At 41.9% G+C, this 21,828-nt stretch overlaps 2 protein-coding genes across 3 annotated transcripts in view; one reads left to right on the plus strand and one right to left on the minus strand.

The window, feature by feature from the left end:
- LOC142396750 (hyccin 2) overlaps positions 1-15,928 on the minus strand; it is a 36,415-nt gene extending 20,487 nt beyond the window's left edge. Inside the window, exons 1-2 of one of the 2 annotated variants that reach the window (XM_075479801.1) lie at positions 15,740-15,928; positions 2,975-3,059 (exon numbers count right to left, since the gene is read on the minus strand). The gene's annotated coding sequence lies outside the window, so the exon portion shown is untranslated. The remainder of the gene's footprint in view (positions 1-2,974; positions 3,060-15,739) is intronic. The other variant, XM_075479802.1, reaches the window with a different exon arrangement.
- Positions 15,929-16,645: 717 nt separating this feature from the next.
- On the plus strand, positions 16,646-21,668 carry LOC142396751 (CASP8 and FADD-like apoptosis regulator). The gene is made up of 10 exons (XM_075479804.1): positions 16,646-16,925; positions 17,124-17,448; positions 17,531-17,633; positions 17,853-17,988; positions 18,478-18,527; positions 18,613-18,643; positions 18,867-18,913; positions 19,015-19,093; positions 19,888-20,374; positions 20,466-21,668. The coding sequence occupies exons 2-10, from the start codon at positions 17,150-17,152 to the stop codon at positions 20,593-20,595; spliced, it is 1,362 nt and encodes a 453-aa protein (XP_075335919.1). The 5' UTR covers positions 16,646-16,925; positions 17,124-17,149; the 3' UTR covers positions 20,596-21,668.
- Positions 21,669-21,828: the final 160 nt, after the last annotated feature.

Here is a 21,828-nt window from a genome sequence, read left to right on the forward strand (position 1 = left end):
AGGCGAGCCAAAAAGAACAGAAATAAAACAATGCTCGATTATGTAATGACAGATGCACACTGGAGCTTACTATCGAGGCCATCCATTCTTATGATATGAACAAAAAAAACGACCTTTAACAAAGACTACAGTGATCAGGTTACCCTTATCGACTTTTGGGAAAGAGAAGCTCAAAAACAAGACGTCCAACAACTGACAGCCTGTTGAGAATGTAAACTGAAATGTGTCAACAACCACTCTGACTTGAACAGAACATCTGCTGTCGTACGTCAGTTTTTTTCTCAGTTTTCAGTTTTACTCTGTATGCTCTCATTTTAAAGAGGAAAGATCCACTCAACATTTCATCAGCAGACCGACGCTCCTCTAAAACCAGCAAACAGATTCTCATTTCCACACATCTCAAGTCTTTGCATCGAGTAATATCGTGCAACATGCGAGAGAAAAAAAGCCGTAAATAAACTCACTGCCGCTGTATCTGGGTCAGTGTTAGTTAACTTTCCACCATGTGTAAGAGAATAATCCTCGAGCACAAATATGCAGACACAACGTGGCAGCTGTGCGTGGGCAAAAGTGGGAATGTAGTTCCGCTTATGTGAGATTGTACAACTGCGTGCGCGCACTCCTAAAGATTTCTCCGACAGTAAGCCACGACGTTGAGGCATGCCCGCTTCATCTAATTTGTTAAACCCGAATCACTTTAGGCCAGAAAATTTGCAACGATTCTCAGGCAGCGTATGTATCTTTTTCGACATGATTCATATTAGTGCGAACTGAACATTACCATTTTATTCACATTTTGTTATGAGTCAGACTCGCATGTGCACAGTTCAACACGATGATGAGCTTTTGTTGTTTGATTGTAATTGAAAGACAGAAATATTCTGAACACATAAGCATTCAGACCCTTTGTTATGACACTTGCTACAGAGCTCTGGTGCATCGCACTTTTATTAGTGGTCCATGAGTTGCCTATACAACTTGCCAGGAGCCCAAAAGCGCAGGAACCTGAATCATTCTACATTTGGAGCAAGTTAAAAACCACCAACAGATGTACTAAATATGGCTTACAAGTCAATCTGGTATTAGGGGTCTTTATCAGACCGGTAACAAAGAACAAGTTGGTCATCTTGTATGAGATTCAGAGATGCTTCATTGAGTTTGTAAACATCAGTGCACCCTTTAGATCTTTGTGGTGGAGCGTCCTGCTACAAGCTATCCATTACTGAATGGCGCGTGACAGCCTGCTGCGAATTTGTCCGAAGGTATCTGAACATTTCTCACAGTGTGACGGGAGAGGAAACCTCCGGTCCGGTCGTAAAAAGACTGAGATATTTGGCTTCACTTGGTGAAAATATGTGTGGAGGAAAATGGAGACCAGCTCAAAAGTAAAACACGGTGACGGCAGCATCATTCTGTGTGGGAGCTGTCTGTAACAGGGGCTAGAGGGTCAAGTCAGTATAAAGGATGTGGATGCTAAAAAGAAAAAAAAAAAATCTTAAGCAATCCTGAGAGAATTTCTTTTCTGGAGTGCTCAGGATTTAATTCGCGAAAAAAATTAATTCCGTCATTCTTGCCAGAAGTGCAATAACCGAGTACTGAATACTTGTGCAAATGTTACATTTCTGTTTTTCAATTGATCTAAATGAACAATGTATGTAGATTGATGAAGTTATTTTTAAAGATCAGTGTGACGCATGACAAAAAGTTGAAAACTTTCCATCTACGCTGTATAAAAATGAAAGTAAATCATGTAAAGCCCCTGATTTTCCCCTGACAGTAAACCATGTGCAGTACAAAGTAAATGCTATAATCGAAGAAAAGTAAGAGCAGCTCAAATAAAATCGAGCAAGGTGCAAGCAAAATGTATTTCACCTTATTTCATAAGTTTCCACAGTAGTTACATAATAAACACGCAGTTGTCCACAACTCATCCTCCATGATGGGACTTCTGAGGGTAAACTTCAGCAATATGTCTAGGGTGAACTGCTTTTCCCCCCACTTACAGACTATGCAGATAATATTTCTTTGAACTAAAGTCAGAAAAGACTTTGCTCTTTCTTGTAAAATAAACAGAAGTCTTGACTGATGTCGAAGTACATCCACAGGCAAATATTTAACTTTAACTGGCTGCTGTACTCTGCAACGGCTTAGAGGCTCTCTGACATTTCAGATCAGTATTTAGAGGTTCTGATTTAAATCAAATCTATTATACATGGTGCAAAAACTCTCAATGTGGTGCAGATAAATATAGAAATGTTACAAAAGAGGCTCAAAGGAGCACAAAAAAAAAAAAAAAAAAAGCTGCTGGGCTTGAGGAGCAGAGCAGATGAAGATATGATCTACTCGAATCTCCTTATGCGAGTACGCTTCTTCAATCTGACTCTGAATTGAAAGGCAGCATTTAGTCGGCTTGTTCAGCTCTTTATGAAAGGCTGACTCATTCATTTCCTCTGGCTTGTCAAGCTGTCAAAGACTCCCGGGGGGAAATTCTCCATGGGCATGGCAGGCTTATCAGTTACCATGGGAACAGCAGTCAAGTGACTTTCAGGCAGTGGCAAATTTTCACAGATAATAACCGTTCCTTTTGTAAAAAAAAAAAAAAAATATATATATTTTTATTAAATTACAGAACTGCGTAGGAATCGGGAAGGTGCAGCGAGCGGCAGATGAGAGGTGAGATAAACACCTCCGTGAAAGTATGACGCCATCACGAGCTCACCAAAACATCTACAAACAGGGCAACGAGCGCACATGTGAAATAATCTGGCAAACAAGCAGCTGAACAAACTGCTACGCTTCATAGCTTTACGACTGATTACTTTTTTTTATTCTCCATATATTTTAGTGATAGTGCAAATTGTGCTGGTGAAAGGGAGAAAATAAATTCAAGAAAGCACAAATTCGGGAGTTCGAGAGCACAAAAAAAAAATATATATATATATATTGAGACCGTTTTAGACTCCAATTAGCTTACCTCAGCGACCCAGAACTCAGATCTCCACAGGGAGATGCAAATGGTTCTCCACAGCGCCACACATCTGTCACTTCATGAGGGTCACCTGCAACAACAAGGGTGAAAAATAAATGACCTCTCATCACACTGCCAAAGAGAGAACTGCCCGTGTAAAACGGCCATTTGCATTAATAAAGCGATTAAACTGAATTCATAATGCTTGAACTTAAAATGGGAAAGTTTTCACTATTTAAGTATAAGTTTATAAGTTAAGTTATAGGCAGAATCTTACCGAGCAAGTAAGACAACAAGGGAGGAAAACAAACTGAAGTCTTGGACTGAGGATTAGCTCGAGCTAAAATACCAGCAGCCTTTAGGAAGGAAAGTCATCACGTGTGTCTTTTAGTAACAGACTTCAAATGGGTTTTTGTTAAATGGATAATGGTGGCATCGCTCAAGTTGGCACTTATACAACGTGACACTGCTCGGCAGCATAAAGAAAATCAGGAAAATATCCAACGTGAACCGTTTTCCATTCAAATAACAGAAGCTTTGATAACAGCATCAAACGTTTCCTTTTTTTGGGAATAAGTCGATCAATAGTCCAGCGTGGCCGTCTTATCTCCACAGCACTGAGTCAACATTGAAGAATGCTCTGACTCACCGTTACGGTATTCTGCGATGCGGACTGACCTGAGCACATCGGTGTTTCTTTAAATTACTGCACAGTCCAAATCTCCCTGAAAAGGTGCCATGTTGGGGATGCAGCTTGTGTTGTGAAATAGAAAAACAGCTTTTAGAAATTAGCAGAGCAAGGTTAGTATCGTCAGGCTAACAATCCGAATTTTGAGATGATCATCTTTAAAATGAACTTATTCATTTTGCAAACACAGCTGCTCGCCACGTCGTCCTGGAACAAAAGGAATTGTTTTTGTCCATTAACAGAACAGTCCAAACCTTTTAATGTACGTAGGACATTAATAATCATTTCAGAATCAGCAACAGCCATCAAAGAACAGTATTTTGTTTTTGATTAAATGGGTTTGAAAGTACTAAAAGTCTTACAAATCCATCTCGAACAGTGTTTGACAAAATTATTTCGTATCAATCTTTTCTGTTGAAAGGGGGAAATAAGTGGGTAAAAAAAAACAACATACATTAAAGAAAAACAAGCCCAGAGAATCAATAAAGCCAATGCGACCTGGAAACCAGCAGATAGTTGCAGCCAAAGCTCCATGATCCTTAGCAATACTGAAAAACATTCCGATCCGATCTGGAAGCCTTCCTATTGGGGCAAAAGACAACCACAAAAAACAACAAAGAAGCTTTTCTTTCTTTGGGGGAAATTTTTTTTCCCACTCCCAAGAAACACATTTTAGGAGGTTATGTTGAGTCATGTCACAAGGCGTCAATTTGCAAGTTCAATATCGTTGCATAGCAACGGTCAGCTGACTGACCTACGTCCTCACAAAAAGCATATTTAGGATCCACACTCAGCGCATGAAGTGGATTTGACGGATGACTCAAGGCTTCGGCGGCACAGAGCAGGACATTGTGGAGAGCTCGCTCCGCCGCTGCTGCACTCTTCATGTGCATGAGGAGCAGACGGTGCCACTTCAGTACTTTGACCACAGCCACGTATTTATCTGAACAAACCCTACATTTGCAGTTCATCAAAGTCTAAGAAGTCTCCATGCATTTGTCGAGTTTTTGTAGTGATGTGTATACCCTCTCCACTACTTGCTAGATGAACTAATCACTCTGTGTGACTAATCAAAACTGAGGGCAGCAAGTGGCTCCAGGCTAAGAAAACACAGCACAGAGAGTGATGAGCTCTGAAAAATGCAGCACGACTGTTATCTACAACACAGACAACCAACATGTTCGGCAGAGTTGTGTGAGATAAAGACATTGATTGAAATTCTTATCATGGCTCTTTAGAGCAAAAAACTAACATTAGTCAGAAAAACAATGTATTTCGTTCACTCCGTATGGTAAAAGCTAATTAATGGGCCAGCGGTACATTGAATATAAATTTGGGTATTCTATAATTCACTTCATAAATATCTTAATATCCGTTCTTTTTGTTTTTGTTCACTTAAGTTTTTGAGCTCTGTCATATCTATAAAAATCCACCGTGTGAAATTTGATAATAATATACACATGCTCGATCTATTTCAAGTGTGTTCCTTAAAGCTTTGTAAGGAGAGTATTCAGTTTCTTTGTGGACTTTTCAGAGAACATCAGGCAAGTGAAAAAGTTGGTCTGTGTTGCACGTGTAAAGCTGAATTTTCTATATGCCTTAGATTATTATGGAATAACACTATTGCTATGTAAGATGAGAATTGTATGGTTATTATACAGTCATGAAGTCTGCATAAAACTACTGAGGTAAAGGCATTTTGAACAAATAACTAAGGCAGTTAAGGCTCAGCAAGAAGAAAATAACATTTTGGCCTTCCATCTGGGTATGAAAAATCATAATTCGCTGGTACTTACTTGGGAACTACCAAGTACAGTATTCCTCCTCGCTCTGAAACCATCTCATCCCAGTACCTGGGTGTCAACAGTGCTCGCCAGCCAGCCCGCCATAGCTGTTTGCTAAATATGTCATACGCCTAATGAGGCCTGATGAATGACAATAAGCAAACTTTCCTTCAAGGGCTGCTCTGCCTTTGTACAGGACTTGCTCATTGTCCTGTTGCGGATTTCACGAGGGAATAGGAGAGTACCGGCCCATCCTGTTTACGGCACTTCAAACCCCATATCAAAATTTACACTGCTTAACGTGCCGCTGACCAGTGCACGAGGTTCAAACAAAGCCAGCAAAGGCATTCTGTGTGCTTATTTCAAAGCAGGGCGGCTAACAAACAATGGGCCGAATAGGGGTTGCCACGAAAGCTTAAATGCTGTCAAAAAGTGAAAACTATAACAATACACATTCATACTTGTATTGCAAAGCTGCATTACTAAGAATTCCTGCTTTAGATGAGTGGAAACCTGTACAAAGTAGTAACAAACACCGGAACAATAAAAAGTGGGTCCTAAATCATCCTCCTCTTAACTCATTTGCCATTTACAACGTTGCTTGCACAGTGAGGCTGTATGTAGGCAGCGCTGACAGTGTTCATTCACACGATGTTGGTCAAAACAGCACTAATAAGGCAGAGGGAGCCGCTCATAAACTACTCCTTACTGTGGCAGATTTTAATATTGTAGCCTGGGACCTCTGCAGCCCCGTGACGCAATAAGGACTGCAGTCACACGATAAGCTGGGGAATTAAAAATCCCTCCACACACTCAGTTAAATCCCACTTAAATTCAAAACAACAACATCAGATCATCGTTCGGAATGCAGTGTCCAGGCTGTCAGGCGTCTGCTCGCACAGAGCCGATGGCAGCTGCTGCATTTTCATCAGTATACTGCGAAACTTTTTAGACAATCGGTAGACACAATAATTGCCAATTCCACACCGCCTTGGTGTCTGTCACTGGAAACACACTTCTCAAAGCGTGGCTTGAAAGTAGAGAAACTAAGTGGAAAGCTGCAAATTTAAGTATTTCCAAAGGGTGACACATAAGTGATAAAGCATGAAATTACACCTTGGGTGCAAATCGTTCCCCATCGCAGCTGTGAGTTGAAACTCAAGTAGGTGTTGAACAGAGGGCTCCCTAGAACACCTCACAATACTCATCATTCAGTACAGACAGATGAATCATATCCGCGACTAAAAGACTCATTAAGCCAGTGTAAACACACGCAAGGTCACACTCCTCCAAGGTAGAAAGAGAGCCACTGTTTAGCTTTGCCAGCCAGAGCAGGAGAGGCCAGATTACGCTGATCTACAGCAGACGCAGACTTTGTATTAACAAAGATAAACCAATCAACTCAACACTGAGCTCGTATTAGTTCTACGCTCTGTAGTGTGGCCTCTGTGAAGGAGCAGCCCTAACCCTTAAAACAAACACTGTGTCATGACAGATGCAAATGTGGGAGTAGCATTAGACACGAGCGTGTCAGCGGGTGTAATACTTTTGGAAAGGATGGGGGAAAAAATTAACTTCCCCTCAAGATAAAGAGGTGGTTCAGTGTTGCAGACCTCCAAACAAGTGATGTGGTCACACCTGCAGTTTCGCTCATCTGTACCACAGCTAAAATCATTTGTTTCGCTCCAAGCGTACATCAGACTTGATGTGTACCAGCAGCACAACTGTTGGTGAATTAAACTGTCAGACTGAAGGATGGCAAAAACGCAAGTGAGGGTTGTAAAAAAACAATCTGATGTAAAACTTGGGAATTCAGCGGGTTAAACCTGCTTGTGCACGCTGCCCACTTGCCTTCCCTGTTGAGAATGAGGTAAAAACAAATGAACACTTAACACATTGACTACCAGCGGTTTTTACAGAATTATGTCGTAGACTCCCATCGTTCTAAACCATTTTTTTGACGTTTTTTGTACAGTCACAGCATATTATGTGATAGGGCCACTGAAACATGTTATGGCTCGTTTGAAAGCTGAGACTTTAAACTCTTTGTGGGTCAAAACTGCGTGTCTCTAGGTGCCGCCATTAGCGAGCTATCCTTAGCTAAAGCAAGGCGGGTATCCACCAAAATCAACAACAAACTGAGATATCGGGGCTTTTGTTGGGAAACGTGCGCTCTTTCAGCCTGTGGCACTTTAGATACTTACATATCCGGGTCAGAGGATTTGCGTCGTGTCGCATGTTGCAAAGCTAACCTGTTCATAAAACCGCCTCCTTAGACATGTCGCGTGTCTTCTTCTCCTTCTTGTTGTTTGTTTATGTTACTTTACCGTCACCCTCTGGAAACCGACACGTGCGATTGGACAAAATGCGGAAATGCACAACAATCAATGCAGCGTTATCAAAATTGTTGAGTTGACGCAAAGCCATTGGCGTAATGATCAAAATGTCCAGATGATGACACCAGTTTTTGACTGCCAGCTATGTCAGTTCTGTTCATCAAATAATTACAAAAAAAAAAAAATCATACAGAATGTGCATTAGAATGTATAGATTCAGAATCCATAAAAAAAACGTAAAAACGTATTTTTACCATTTGGGAGCCAACGCATGGGCAGTAAAAACGTAGTTTTACGTGACTTGGGAGTCAATGTGTTAAGATGAGCCTCAGTTCAGATTGTAGTTTGGTCTGTTTCTACTGCAAGATCAAAACAATGTGGACAGAAGTTAGTTTTGATGGTCATGCTTTTCTTGGTAGTACAGAAAAATGGCCTACTCTCGTGTAAACCTAGTGATTCTATAAAGCATAATCTATAAATATTCCATATAATCAAAGTTAAATAAGAACACGTGTCAGTTACAAAGATGGAAAACAAAATCAATTCCATTTGGGATGATCGCGACAGAGAGAGGTGCCAACATTCGGGAGAGGACTAGCCTATCAAATGAGAGAAGAAAAAGCTAATTATTAAGGAGGCTGAGCGTGTGCCGTATGAGGGTTTGTTTCCATCCGTCGGACTTCTTCTCTCTGCTCTAAATGAGTAGAGCCGGGTTTCAAGCAGAGCCAGGGGATTTTTCAAGGTCAGCTTAGCTCAGCCAGCCATGAATTATTGAACTTGAGCGAGCTGTGTGCCTGAACCGTTTGGGCCACGCTCCTTTCTACGGGAGGGTTTTTGTTTCTTTTCGCCGTGGCCACAACAAATTAAATATCCAATCATTCAACGACGTCAAAGTGTCAAATCATCGATTGCTCTAGGTAGAGTTTCTGTGCAGGTGCAAAATCCCTTCAGCAGGGATGAAAAACAACAAGTTAACCGTGGAGGATTCAATGTTTTATTATGTACGCACACAAATATCTAACATCAACTTGAGTTAGACCTATGTGATTGTACATAACAGAATATAGCCCTAAAATAACTTTTAGTGAGGCTGTCTCCATGTCAGTGTGGGTGGTGATAGTGACTTTTTGCCCCTCTGGGTAGGAAAACGATACACTACACAGGATTTAATGACTGTGTGCTGTCATCCCCGACTCCTATTTTCAGGACCAATACTGTACGTCTTTCAGGTCAGGCTATTTTTTGTGCTGATATTGTGCAGTGGTGTGCAGTCAGACACCGGTCTGCTGATTTGCACATGAGCACGTGCTAAAAAGCTCAACTGCTTGAGTGAGTCAAAAAACGGTCATGCGCTTGTTTCGTTTCCTCGCTGAAAGTATCCCATCGGCCCTAATCTGACAAAGTCCCGAAGGAGTTACCATTAACCTCTTCGGTACGTGCGCTCTTCGTGAAACGGACACGAGGTTTAATCCAGACACTTTCCCTGAGTTGTGGGATTAACTTTAATACCTGACCAGAGGGACTCTAGTCTGGTGTAATCTCTCTGTGCTTCTCTCAATCGTAACAACAGCCAGCCACTCACCTGCAGCGCAGGCTTTCTGCACAGGAATAGCACTGGGTCTATTTATAGCAAAAAAAACTGCATTGGGAAATGAACCAATAGGGCAGGCCTCTGATACAGTTATGGAGACAGAGAGGCAGACAGGTGCACAGGCACACACCGGTGAGACACTAAGTGAGTTAGAGACTGAGAGTAAAGGTCACAAACAGGCAGGCAACGGCCACTGAAGTCAGTGCATCCCAGAGTGAATTAATAGTGTTGCCAAAAGCACGCGTCGGAATGAAAATGACCACCCCCGAGTACATTCATGTAAAATATATAATGGATGATGATAATAATAATATATAGGTAGATGCAAAGAGTGAAAACTTGGCTACTGTGCCTCCCTCATCCTCCTCTCATCTCTCATAGGCCAGGCCAGGGGAACTGAGGCGTACGCACATCCAGAGCTAAAATTAGCTCTGCTGCAGCTGCAGGGCCAGACGTGTTGGGATGAGCCTGTGATGCGACTACGTTAACACAAACACACACACACACACAGGATTCCACCAATTAGACTGGGTGAGCCACAGCGTACAACAGCACAGGTGACTGCCAACTGCATCCTGTTCTCCTGCCTTCTCAAACCAGAGCAAACAAATGCCTTCAATGCAAATGTTGTGTGCATACACGCCCACGTACAGGATAAACAGACATGCGCCGACTAAACCGAGGCCCTCTGGAGTGCTCCACAGTCACCTCACTCAAATAGACACGTCATGTCTGGGAAAAAAATTGGGAAAACAACTTGGGAAATGACATAGTTGCACCATGCAATCGAGCCATTTGCTTGAGGTTTTAAATTTTCCAGGATACAAAAAACATGAAATGTGTAAAAAAAAACATTTCTGAGGATATAGAGTGATGGTCTTGGCCAGGCATACAAGGGCGGAAACCACAGAGGTAGCAGCTTTTAGGTCCACCTTCCCGAAGGTTACCATGCCCTGCTGTTGATAACTAGGGTTATCTTAAACTGCACTTATTATTGGTGTTTTAGTGAACTCCAGCATTCCAAAGGTCCTGACAACTTTTCTTCTTAAAGTTAAGAAAGAGTCAGCAGACACGTTAGAACTAATACCTCATATTTAGTACTGCTGCCGCCAGCTTCTACACGATGTACCATGCTCTTACAACAAAAGAAAAACACAAAAATGCAGTGCTGCTCTATAAGCTGCTCAACAGTCTTACAACAATGAGCCACCTTGAGCTTTGGTGACATGCCAAGCTGAGACCGGAGCCTGCACAGCTGAAGGATCGACGTGGGCGGCGGAGCACAGCCTCCAATGCCCGCCTCAGATGCTTGGAGGTCCCCAAGAGTGGTAAATATCAAGAACGTAAACTTTCTTTGACTTTGTAAATGCCCAATAGCTGTTAATCAAAGCGATCCAGCTGTGTGATAAACAACAATATGGTGGAATACATTTGGCTCCGTTTATTGCACTGAAAAGACGCAAAGAAATTACATTTGCGGGACAATGACATAGTTCCTCAAGAATCTGTAGCCAAGGTAATACGCATTAGCTGCAGAGTTCTGGCCAGAATACGTTCTCAGATGCCAGACAACCTAAAAACAATTGAATTATGTAAACCGTCTTTAACCAACTAGGTTTTTCTGGCCATACTCGACTGGAACACACTCCAGTAAGCATCTCTTAGAGCTTGCATCTGCAAAGGCCTCCACTTTCCTTGCCCCTCTTTGCCGTAATAAACACAAAAAGAAATAACTGGCACAAATTCAAGGTACTTTTGGAATCAACCAGCCTTTGGCATCTGTTCAACTTCAGATGGGCTCTGAGCCGTGACCAGCAAGCTGAGCAGTGACCGACAGGAAGGTAAAGCCCAGCATGGAGTAGAGAATCCGACGACCCCATAATCACAGCTTTATCCCACTGAGCATTCTGCCGTGTCAATAACCAGAGCTTGTGTTTCCCCTTCAACGCATACACATAGATTCTGATACTGTATAACGGGGTAAAGTATTATATAAGCCGTGTTGAGGTCAACAGCAGGATGTGTTGTTTCCCCTCGGAGTTACAACAACCACGTCCAATAATCAGATTTGGTCAAAACAGCTGAATGCGCCCTTTTTAAAGGGACTAGTCCTAAATAACAACCTAAATGGAGACTTTAACAGCAAACATTATGTGGCACAAACAGAAAGTTTACTGTAGAAATCATCAACTTGTCAGAAGAAGCTCCCACAAGTCACTTTGGTTCCACTGTGAAAAACTTGTGTGATGTTCAACTATCCGAGCCATTTGACCACCGGGTCACTACTACAAAAAAGTATCACAGACAGGCTCCTGCTTCTCAAGTGGTTATGAGATGTTTAGCCACTGGAGACAAATGGAGGAGAGAAAATCCTAAGATCTACCATGTTGGAAATGATCACAAACATTGGGAGATGAATTGGCAAGTAAATGTTTCTGCTGTGATTGGTTATTAAACTGGATTATGATTATTATTAAAGCCACACAAAACCAGACAAAAAAAGAAAGAACTTGAAGTGTGGCCTCCAGCATTTCACCGACACTGATCGGGCCATTGGAAAACTGACTGATAGACCAGCAGTTCAGATGTAGCCTTGTGCAATGCAATATCAATGGAGCTATTTTTAAAGTAGCCATCCTAATTTTCAACATTTATCATCGACAGTATATCAGACAGCTTTACACAAGACTGAAATGCCTGTTGTAAGTTAACTAGTCACTATGTAGAGGCACAGCGGTGGATTAAAGTTTAACCACTTGACCTACCAACACAGAGCTGGATGAATAATGGAGGGACGCAAACGCAGCACTCGCCGAAATGAACCGAAGCAGGTGGAAAGCGTGTGTCACCCAGTCATTAGGTACAGCAGAGAGCAATGACAAAAGGACAAAAAGAACAGCTTTACATGTAGGCACGTGAAACACGAGTCTTCCGTAACACGTCCAAATTAAAAACCTTGAAAGCTGACTACAATGTTAAGTTTCTTGCAGCTTTATCTTTCCAAAATACTGAGGATTTTGGATCTTTTTGTGAAATACAATTTGCCTTGTACTACATTTCAATCCTATCCATTGATATTACGATCACCTTTCTTTTTGTTGCGATAATTAACATGAAACAATTCAAATTCATAGAAAGTTCTTCAGCAAATATCTTCTCAATTCAAGGGAGTCCATTTATCCAAGATGGTAGAGAATTCCCATGGTCACTGATAATGGTAAATCTTGGCAACGAAACCTGTGATTCATAAAACTAAAGCCTTTTTCCACATGTCTGTTGTGGCTTATGTGTGACCGAAAAAAAGACCCTATCCCACCGCTGTTCCTCTTTGGTAATTCACACAAGCCAGAGAGATGAGGATCAGCTGAGCGGTTCAAAAGGAAACATAACCACATTGCAACAAAATAAAAGCATTAAGAAACGTCTGCGACAAAAAAAATTTAAATGAGGAACAATATTACACTGAAACAGACATTCGAACAAAAAGATTCAAGAGAGAGAAACACTGGAAAAGAAGCAGATGTCCTCACAACGAACCTGTGAAAACCTTCTACTAACCACCAAGCATCTAATATTATCTGTCCTTTTAAAGCGACATGAAGAGGAAAGAGTTTAGATCAAAACTGGGGGAGAACCAGATGTGGCCATGGGTGAAGAGCTGGCTATCCACCAAAATACAACAGAAATGTTGACTGCTTCCTTTGAGTCAGTGGCGGCTGAAATGCTCCCTTTTCTACCAAAGCACCATGGGCAACGAAAAAAAGCCTAATCTCATCTCCTTTCAAATGAACAAATCTTCCGCCCAACAGGTTTGACTTCACAGATGTACTGCAGTGACAAGCAATTCAACAAACATCTTCAAGAGCTGAGTTAAAAATATTTTGCTGTCATACCTTAGGTCACACAATAGGGCCTGTGTGGATACAGAAAAGCACCGATCAAAACCCAAAATCTGTGGGTTGAATAAGGCAAATACTGTTTGCTGAAGCCCTTGTTGCAGGAGACTACCCACATCATGCCGTTCTGCCTCCTGTGAACCCTTGTTTGGCTGATCAAGAGACAAGGGGAGAAACATGCTGTACATCAAGAAGACAGCCAACACGCACACAGACCTCATACCTGGAGGTGCAGTGAGTCAGCAGTACCACCGCGCTCTCTGCATGCCAACAACATATCCAGCTGGCTGCATGCAACATGACAAGAATGACTTTATTCACTTCTAAGTCGAGCTAGAAACCCACGCGGATGCTCAAAAATTAGGGGGGTGCTTTATCTCCCAACTCAAGGGAAAAGCTGGGAGGTTTGTGGGGACAACAAACATTGTAATTCAGCTTTTTCTCTGTTGGAAAAAGAAGACAGGCAGGGGGCTGGTTGGCTGGCTGTGTGATCCTCTGGCTCTGTGGGAGTGAGTACTATACAGTGGAAAATAGTCCCCATTGCTAATCCATGCCAGGCTAATTACAGCTTTGATCCTCTGAGTGTGTGTATCACCGTTGGTGGGAGAGAGGCAACGAACTGCGGGGTTCAACAGAGTTACATATAGATTTGCTTTGATTTAGAGATGCCTCAATGTGGTCACAACTGGAGCAGATGTACAACCAACGAACAAGGCCGCGTTATATTAGTCAGCTCAAATACTCCTAAGAGACATTCATAGAGCCTATGGTCCTGTAACCGCAGTTTACTACTGAAGGCATGTGTCACCACCAGCCCAATGTGAACCCATACATTTAAAAGACTTGACCTCATCAAAAGCATTGAGCTGAATAGGTTAGTTCACTGAGCAGCACACAAAACTCAATCCTGGAGACAGAGAAACCGATTAAGAGGGTAAATGGAAGTTCTGTCTAAAATAGGCCGCAGCTCCGATGATAGCCCGGTCCCAAAACACATGGTGACAGTCAGAGATGCAGCAAGGGAGGAGGAGGCTGACGGCTGAGGATGAGCAGCAGATGGCATGGAATTATCTGGATCTTTAGCTCTCCATCTTTTGCCCATTACATCATTATTTTAGCGGTGGTTCATCTATTCAGATCAATGCCACTTCAAGCAATTCATTTACCGGTTCAGAATTATAAACCGGCAAGATGAAAACATCGAAAGATCCCTCGAACACAACTTGGCAGTAGCAAAATATCCTGACAGAGATGGTCAGAATAAACGAGAGGCGTTCCCATGCATAGTTTAGTAAACAGCACGGGGAATGAGTGGCATCCCTGCCTTCAACCGAAGGGTGTAAGGACAGACGCTGTGCTTGCAAACAGCTTCCCATCTGATCTGGTGCAAACCTCAACACACAGCAAGCTGCTCAAATGGTGCTCATAAACAGGCCATACCACCATAGTCTGACTTTTAACACAGATGCAACTAAGTGGATAACAGGAAAACAGTAATGCACAAATGATTTGTGCAGATCATACTCATATCACTAGACCACTAAAGCAAGTACATGTTTCTTTACATATACAAACTATACTGTATGTGAAGGCTATAATTATAATGTCACTGCTGCAAGTTTAAGATAATCACAGTATGATTAATGATTTAAAAACAAAAACATACACTGAATATCCACTGAGGCATGGCGACTTAACAGAAAATACATGCAGGCTACATCAGCTGATCAAGTCAGTGATTTACTCGACAGTAACTCTAGCAACTAATGTTACTTACAGAACTACACCCATCCATTTAAATTATTCCGAAAGTCAGCCCTGTTGCATTAAAAAAAAGTTACAAATAGATCAAAATCAGAGCAAAACGACACTTCTGCTTATATTTTTCAAAATACAGCAGTTGGGAATTATTAGCCGAACCGTTTTTTCGAGTTCGGCGATAAAGTGGGGAAGAGAAATATAACTTATAAACCGTGAACACTCAAGATGAAACACTCAGAGGATGGCGTTGTGTGTCAATACGTGTTTTACCGTAAACACAACAGCTAGCTAACCAGTTTTCCAAATGGTTACGCAGCTCTGTTAGCCAGTTAGTTAACTGCTAGCTAACGTTTGGTAAAACACCGCCACGACAGCCTCAACCTGTACGCCGACGTTAGCTGCCTTAGCTCTGCTCGCGTGCCGTTAGCATGCCTCAGCTGGTGGGCATCCTCATTTTTCATCAGTCGTGACCAGGCCGAGGCAGCTGACTGCTGGGAACCAGGCTCCAGCGCCGGAGCATCTGTCGTGAGCTCCCCGCTGAAAGGCAGCCAGGCACCGCTTGTGCTGGCACCGGCTGGCGTCCTGAGCGCGGGTTCACATCCACACACACCAACACACAACAGTGCTGATGATGTTCCAAGTCACCAGCAGACCTTGACTGACTACCTGGAAAATTCCGAATGCTTTTCCAGCTACAACGAGACGGAATACTCACTCGCACTGAATATGGTTCAGGGACAGTGACGGAGACTGTTTCGGGGAGGCAGAGATGGAGTTTCTCCAGGGCGGTCACTCAGGTCGTGTGCGTTTCCTTCCAACGGTCCCTCTCTCCGGCAGCACTCACTGTACCTTCGTATGATCTCTCCACACTGCAATGGTGCTGGCTGAGCGGCAGCGCGACGCGATTGGCCACTCTGAGCGGAACTCAGCGCGCGCTCTGCCCAGAAAGCGCGAGGCCTGCGGGGGGGAGTAACCGCGACGCATTCAGGTCCGTGGGAAAACTCAGGACCGTAACTTCCGCGCACGTGATGAGTGAAAACACTATAATTAAGAAAATATGAGCGAGATACGGTGGTTAACCGTTTACATAATGACTGGGACTGTGTAATCAGGTTAATCAACCCAGATTACATTCAAAACCTCATTCATTATCAAGGATTATTATGCTAACATGTAAGCTATCCGGGTTTGACCAGCTGTGAATGCTCAAAAATACACTTTGTTTGCAAAGAAAATAATTTGGGACATTTTAGGGATATAAAAACTTAATATGTGTCCAATTCAACGTTGTGCCTAGTAATTCAAATATTTGCTTTCAAAGTAATCCAAATGTGAGATTAAAAATGAGATTACATTTTGTAACCCAATGGTAGTAATTTGTATTCAGAAAGTGATCAAATTCAGAGTAAAAAAGCTATACGTGTGCTGTAACTCCTCGCGATATCAATGAAAAACAATAATTCACATCCTGACACGTTAGCGTTATTTGATGACGTTAACATCAAACATCTCACTGTGAAGAACCCGTGGCTCGCGATCAAACTCACTATTTCTCCATTCACTTCAAATAATGTTGGCCCTTATACTTTAAGAATGTTCCCATGCGTCATTAAATCCGCCTTGTGACTTTCACTTTTGCTTTTGGACACAGTCACCTCTTGTGTAGCTGTCCGTTAACTTTTCAAGGACATTGGTTTCATCCAGGTCGCTTATCGTCTTTGAAGGAAACTCATCACCTACATACTCATAGTTTGCATTTATGATTACCGCTGTCACACCAGCCCAGCGGCACAGTTTATGTTTTACATGGGACTTCCCCATAGGAAATTTTTAAGAAGTGCGTCATCACACCAGCGGAATGATCTAAGCTCCGGTCTTTGCTTCCCTCGCTAAGTTGTACGGTAAGTTGTTCCTGTTATCTATTCAGTTACCGATATAATATCTTATATTTTCACGATTTTGGATCTTTAAACCAGTCTTACAGCCATAAACGGCAGTCTTTGTAACATGGTATTTTATTAAAAACCCAACAATGACCGACCGCCAGTCCTGATTGGCTGATAACTGTTAATTGATTGTTATCGGCTTTCGATCTCCAGTTCAAACTACTCTTCTGTCAAAGTCCATGGCTCCTGTGGATCAACGTCACCTCCAGGAGATCAACCTAATAGTAGAGTCTCTCGGCAGCTGTGAATGCAAGAAGCTCGTCTACCTGTGCGAGAGTTTCGACTCGGACAGCAGCGCGGAATCCGTGAAGGACTTACTCAAATCTAAAGTACAGGAGCACGGAAACGCTCCCCAGCTGTTTCTGACGGAGCTCACGTGGCGACTGGGACGCTTCGACATCATGAAGAGGGTGTTTAAAGTCAGTAGAAATGAGGTGGAGCAGACTCTGAGATGCAGTCAGGTTCTCTCGAGGTTCAGGTAAGAAGTGTTTTAAGATGTCTGATATCGTGCATTATACGTGCTTTGTGATTAATGAAGTAAAGCGGTTCCCTTGCTGCAGAGTATTGATGACCGATCTAAGTGAGGATCTGAACAAGGAAGATCTGGAGCAGATTAAGTTTCTGTTGAGCAATCAGCTGTCCCGCGAAAAGATGAATACAAAGGTGAGGTTATGCCAGAAGCATGTTTTTTCTTTAATTCACTGAATCTCCAGAGACTGTGTGGGTGTGTGTGTGTGCGTGGGTGTGTGTGTGTGCGTGGGTGTGTGCCAGTCAGACAGTAGGCATAGGGAACATTCTTGTGATGTCACTGTTTTAACTTTCATTTTTGACAAAAAAAAAAACAACAGATTTCACAGTTTCTCATTCTCTCATCTGTGACAGAGTTTCCTGGATGTGCTCATTGAACTTGAGAGGCTGGACTTAGTTTCGCCTGAAAGAGTTGACATTGTAGAGGAATGTTTCAGAGACATTGGCAGGGTTGATCTGTCCAAAAAAGTCACCGCTTACAAGATGTCAGGTGAGAGCATTTCCCTTTGTGTGTTCCAGTTTTTCTGCATATACCTTCACTTAAAAGAAAAGGTTTCGTCTGTGTTATTTCACGCAAAGAATTCATGGGAAGTCATACGTATTCTTTATGGAAGAAAGGGGAAATGAAAATGATCCATCACATGACTAATATGGACAACTCGCCTATTAGAAGTCATTTTCACACCACAACTCTGTGTCATCATCACTTATTTGCCTGTTTCTCGAGACTGTGGGATAACCCCACGCAGTCACATTGAGCGCAACTTACAAGAAGCATCGTGCTGTGAGGCACCAGTGCCCCGCCCCATGTTTGTGTTTATTCCAAATCGAATTGCTCCGTTCATTAATCCACTGTAGTTTTTCATTTTCTTGAATGTAACCTGCATGCTCTTTACACATGCTTATCCGTCATCGAACTAAAAAAAAAAAACAGTACTGGATACTTTGCTTTTTGTTAACGTGCATGTTCCTTTTACAGTTGAGACCTCTGAGCAGCCTTCCTCTCGAGAGCAAAACCGTAGAGCTCCCGTGAGTACAAAAACCTACCGTTTCTTCTCATTTTGTCTCCGTCGCCAAACTAATAGTTTAAATTTTTTTGTTTTGCTTCTCTTAGGTAATAAGACAAGGACAACCCCATCACATAGGTAAGGACAAGCAACATAGTGAAGGCAATGATAATGATATGTTTGTGCCTGAGAAGCTGTTTGGCAAAAACCCCTTTACAGCCCGCTGAAGCGGATGATGTCAAATTACAGTCTGTCACTTTGAGTTTTACACTCAGTAAATAAGAGCTGGAAAGCCCCAGAGGACTCTCAATGTATTTTACTTTGATGTTAATTTTTATCATATCAATCTTTTTTTCTACAGCCAGAATGAGCGCGCCATTACCTGTAAGCAGACTGCCGAGCATTGGGGTACATTTCCACTCATTCATGGAGCATTTTTTCCATATATATTTGGGTGTGATGAACTAGTTGAAGTGTTTACATGAAACCTCTTTGCCTTCGCATTTCAGAGTCCAATAGAGCGCTACAGGTTTAACACTAATCCAAGGGGACTTTGTGTGATCATAGACTGTGTGGGTAAAGATGGAGGTGAGACACAAAAGTACCAAAACAACAATGTTAAGATAAAAAAAAAAAAAAAAAAGCATCTCAAGTGCATGTACAAGCCTGCTTCAGTAAAAACAATCTGTAATTATAACCACACGGCTGCTGCGTCATTGTGTAAGCAGGATTGATCGTGTATGATGTGGAGTGAATTATTACTGTTGTATATACAGTGAGGCACTTTTTCTTGGTGGTTTCCAATTGCGGTGAATTTCCGGTCTAATGGAAAACAAAAGAATGAAACATATTCTGCCAGGGAAATCTATTTATTTTACCGAAATGAGAGAAAAGAGTGGATTCTACTAGTTTAGCGTGTGTATTTGTGTCAAATGATTTGGTGTAAAAAAATTTGACGTGTAAATAAAACTGTCGGACACAGTGCTGTGAAACATTCAAGCATAAAAAGGCTCCTGTCTCCAGGGTTGAGCCAGTGCTGTGTCAACACATAACAGACAACTTAGCAAAGGAACATATTTACTGTTGTACTGTATACCATAATAATATTGCATCTGTAGGCACTTAGTTACCAGTTGCCAGCTGCAAAAAAGACATAATTTGTTTCTATTTCTTTAGCTATATGTACATATATTAAGAAAAAATCCAAAGATAACACAGTTTCACCGATCTGGCACAGAGTTGTGGTGCAGCAAAGTGCCACAAAATTGGACTTTAGTGCAACTCAGCACTCATTTGAAAAGTACTTTTTGAATCGCCGCTGAAATGAGTTGACCAAATAGTAAATTACAAAAATTGTGTGTGTTCTTTTCTTGCTCCCTCAGTGTTGTTAGAGCAGACATTTAAGGCTCTTCACTTCAACGTAGTCCTCCACCGGTGGCTGAGTGCCGACGAGACTTTATCAGCTCTTAGAAGTATATCTCTTCAAAGAGAAAACCATGCAGGGCTTGGATTCGTCTGCTGCGTCATCAGCCGTGGCACAGTTAATCAGCTCCTGGGCACAGACGCGCACGGCGACGGTCTACCCATGAACAGCATCAGACGCCTTTTCACGGCTGATGCTTGCCCCATGCTCGCTGGCAAGCCCAAGCTCTTCTTCATCCAGAGGTACAGCATTCCAGAGTTGGCCCAGTGGGCCGGGCATCTTGAGACAGATGGCTGCGATGGACTGGCCGTGGGTAATGGCATCCCTACAGATGCTGACGTGTTCTGGAGTCACTGCTGGACCGATGAACATCAACTGGTGCAAGAACAACATCATTCCGTTTATCTTAAGGCTCTGACAGATGCCTTACACAAAGCCCAAAGGAGGTACGAGCAAACACTTGACAGGAAATCTAATGTTGTCCACCATCACCTTGTTTTGTTTGGCTAAACTGTTGGTGTCTTCGTGTTCCGACAGGAAAACCCATCTTTTGGATGTTCACACGGAGGTGAATGGGGCCATCTTTGAGCATAACAAAAGAAATCCCGGAGCAGATTATCACATGGATGTGAAGCATACTTTAAGGAAAAATCTTTACTTGCATTAGAAGAAGTTACCATGACCACAAGTTTAACCACAGTCCCAATATTGTCAGACTCAGTAAAAAAGGTCATCTGTGTAAACACTGACACCTCCTGGTAAGATTTACACAGGGCACTTTTTCAAATGAAGGAACAAACGTATTTAATCAAATACACAGACTGTATCTATTTATTTAATATTTGAACATTTAATCTCTACATATGAATACTTTCATAGCAGACTTCGTACTTACTTGTGTAAAACCTCATATTTAGCAATATGATGTCTAACGGTCACTAAAGTAAACATGCAGCTTCAAACAACACGCCCCAAAAACTGGGTGCAGTTGAAACCATTTAAACCAGAATATGTTCACTGTGAAGGACATTTACGTCATTTAAGTTCTCAGTTGTAGTTATTTACAGCAGAATTTGTTTTCACTGTGTGCAGCTGATATCTCCATTATACCTGTACTGTATTTTGTATATTTTTCACACAGATGTGGGTCATCTTTAAATCGTACACAGAGTAGTACCACTCTTTAGGCAGCACTACATATACATTGTGATTTTTGTATTTGTATTCCATGAAACTGAGGACTTACAACATGAACACATACAAACAATGGAACTCGGCGGTCGTCTGTGTCAGAGATTCACTTAGAAAAAAAAAGGAGAATGAATTGTGATGAAGACACAAGAAACACAGACAAGCATGTGTGCTTGTCTGTGTTTCTAATTTGGTGCTCAGCGAAGTCAGGAAAGCGCTTTTTGATTTTGTTGGGTATCAATTTTCAACAACTTTACAACTGCATGACAAAACTGAACAACCTCCAGCTCTGTTCAAGAAAGACACTTCGGAGAATTCTGGAGTACTTTGTCCCTTTCTTCTGATCACCAGGCCAGAGCAAGATCTGTAAACTCAAAATCTGTGAATTTAAATCTGTGGTGGATCTGATGCAAAAATCTGAAATTTCAGAGAAAAAGAAATGAAAGTTTTAGTTTTTGTTGTGTTCTGTGCATTGTTTTAGTATCTTTTTTTGCTGTTGTATTTTCTTAAATGTAAAAAAAAATAACTTTTGAAATGTATATTGTGATTTTTTTTTTTTTTTTTTAAATGTGATTTTTTTTCTGCATCGTGTTGTTTGTTTCACAGTTTTATCTTTGAAATATTGCTATCTGTTCTGAAATTTTAATGATATTTAATCCTTTGCTGTTATGCTGGTTTTTTAAAATTTTGGTTTCATGTTTTTATGTGT

The sequence above is a fragment of the Odontesthes bonariensis genome, chromosome 12 (genome assembly GCF_027942865.1).
Source record: "Odontesthes bonariensis isolate fOdoBon6 chromosome 12, fOdoBon6.hap1, whole genome shotgun sequence".
NCBI lineage: Eukaryota > Metazoa > Chordata > Actinopteri > Atheriniformes > Atherinopsidae > Odontesthes > Odontesthes bonariensis.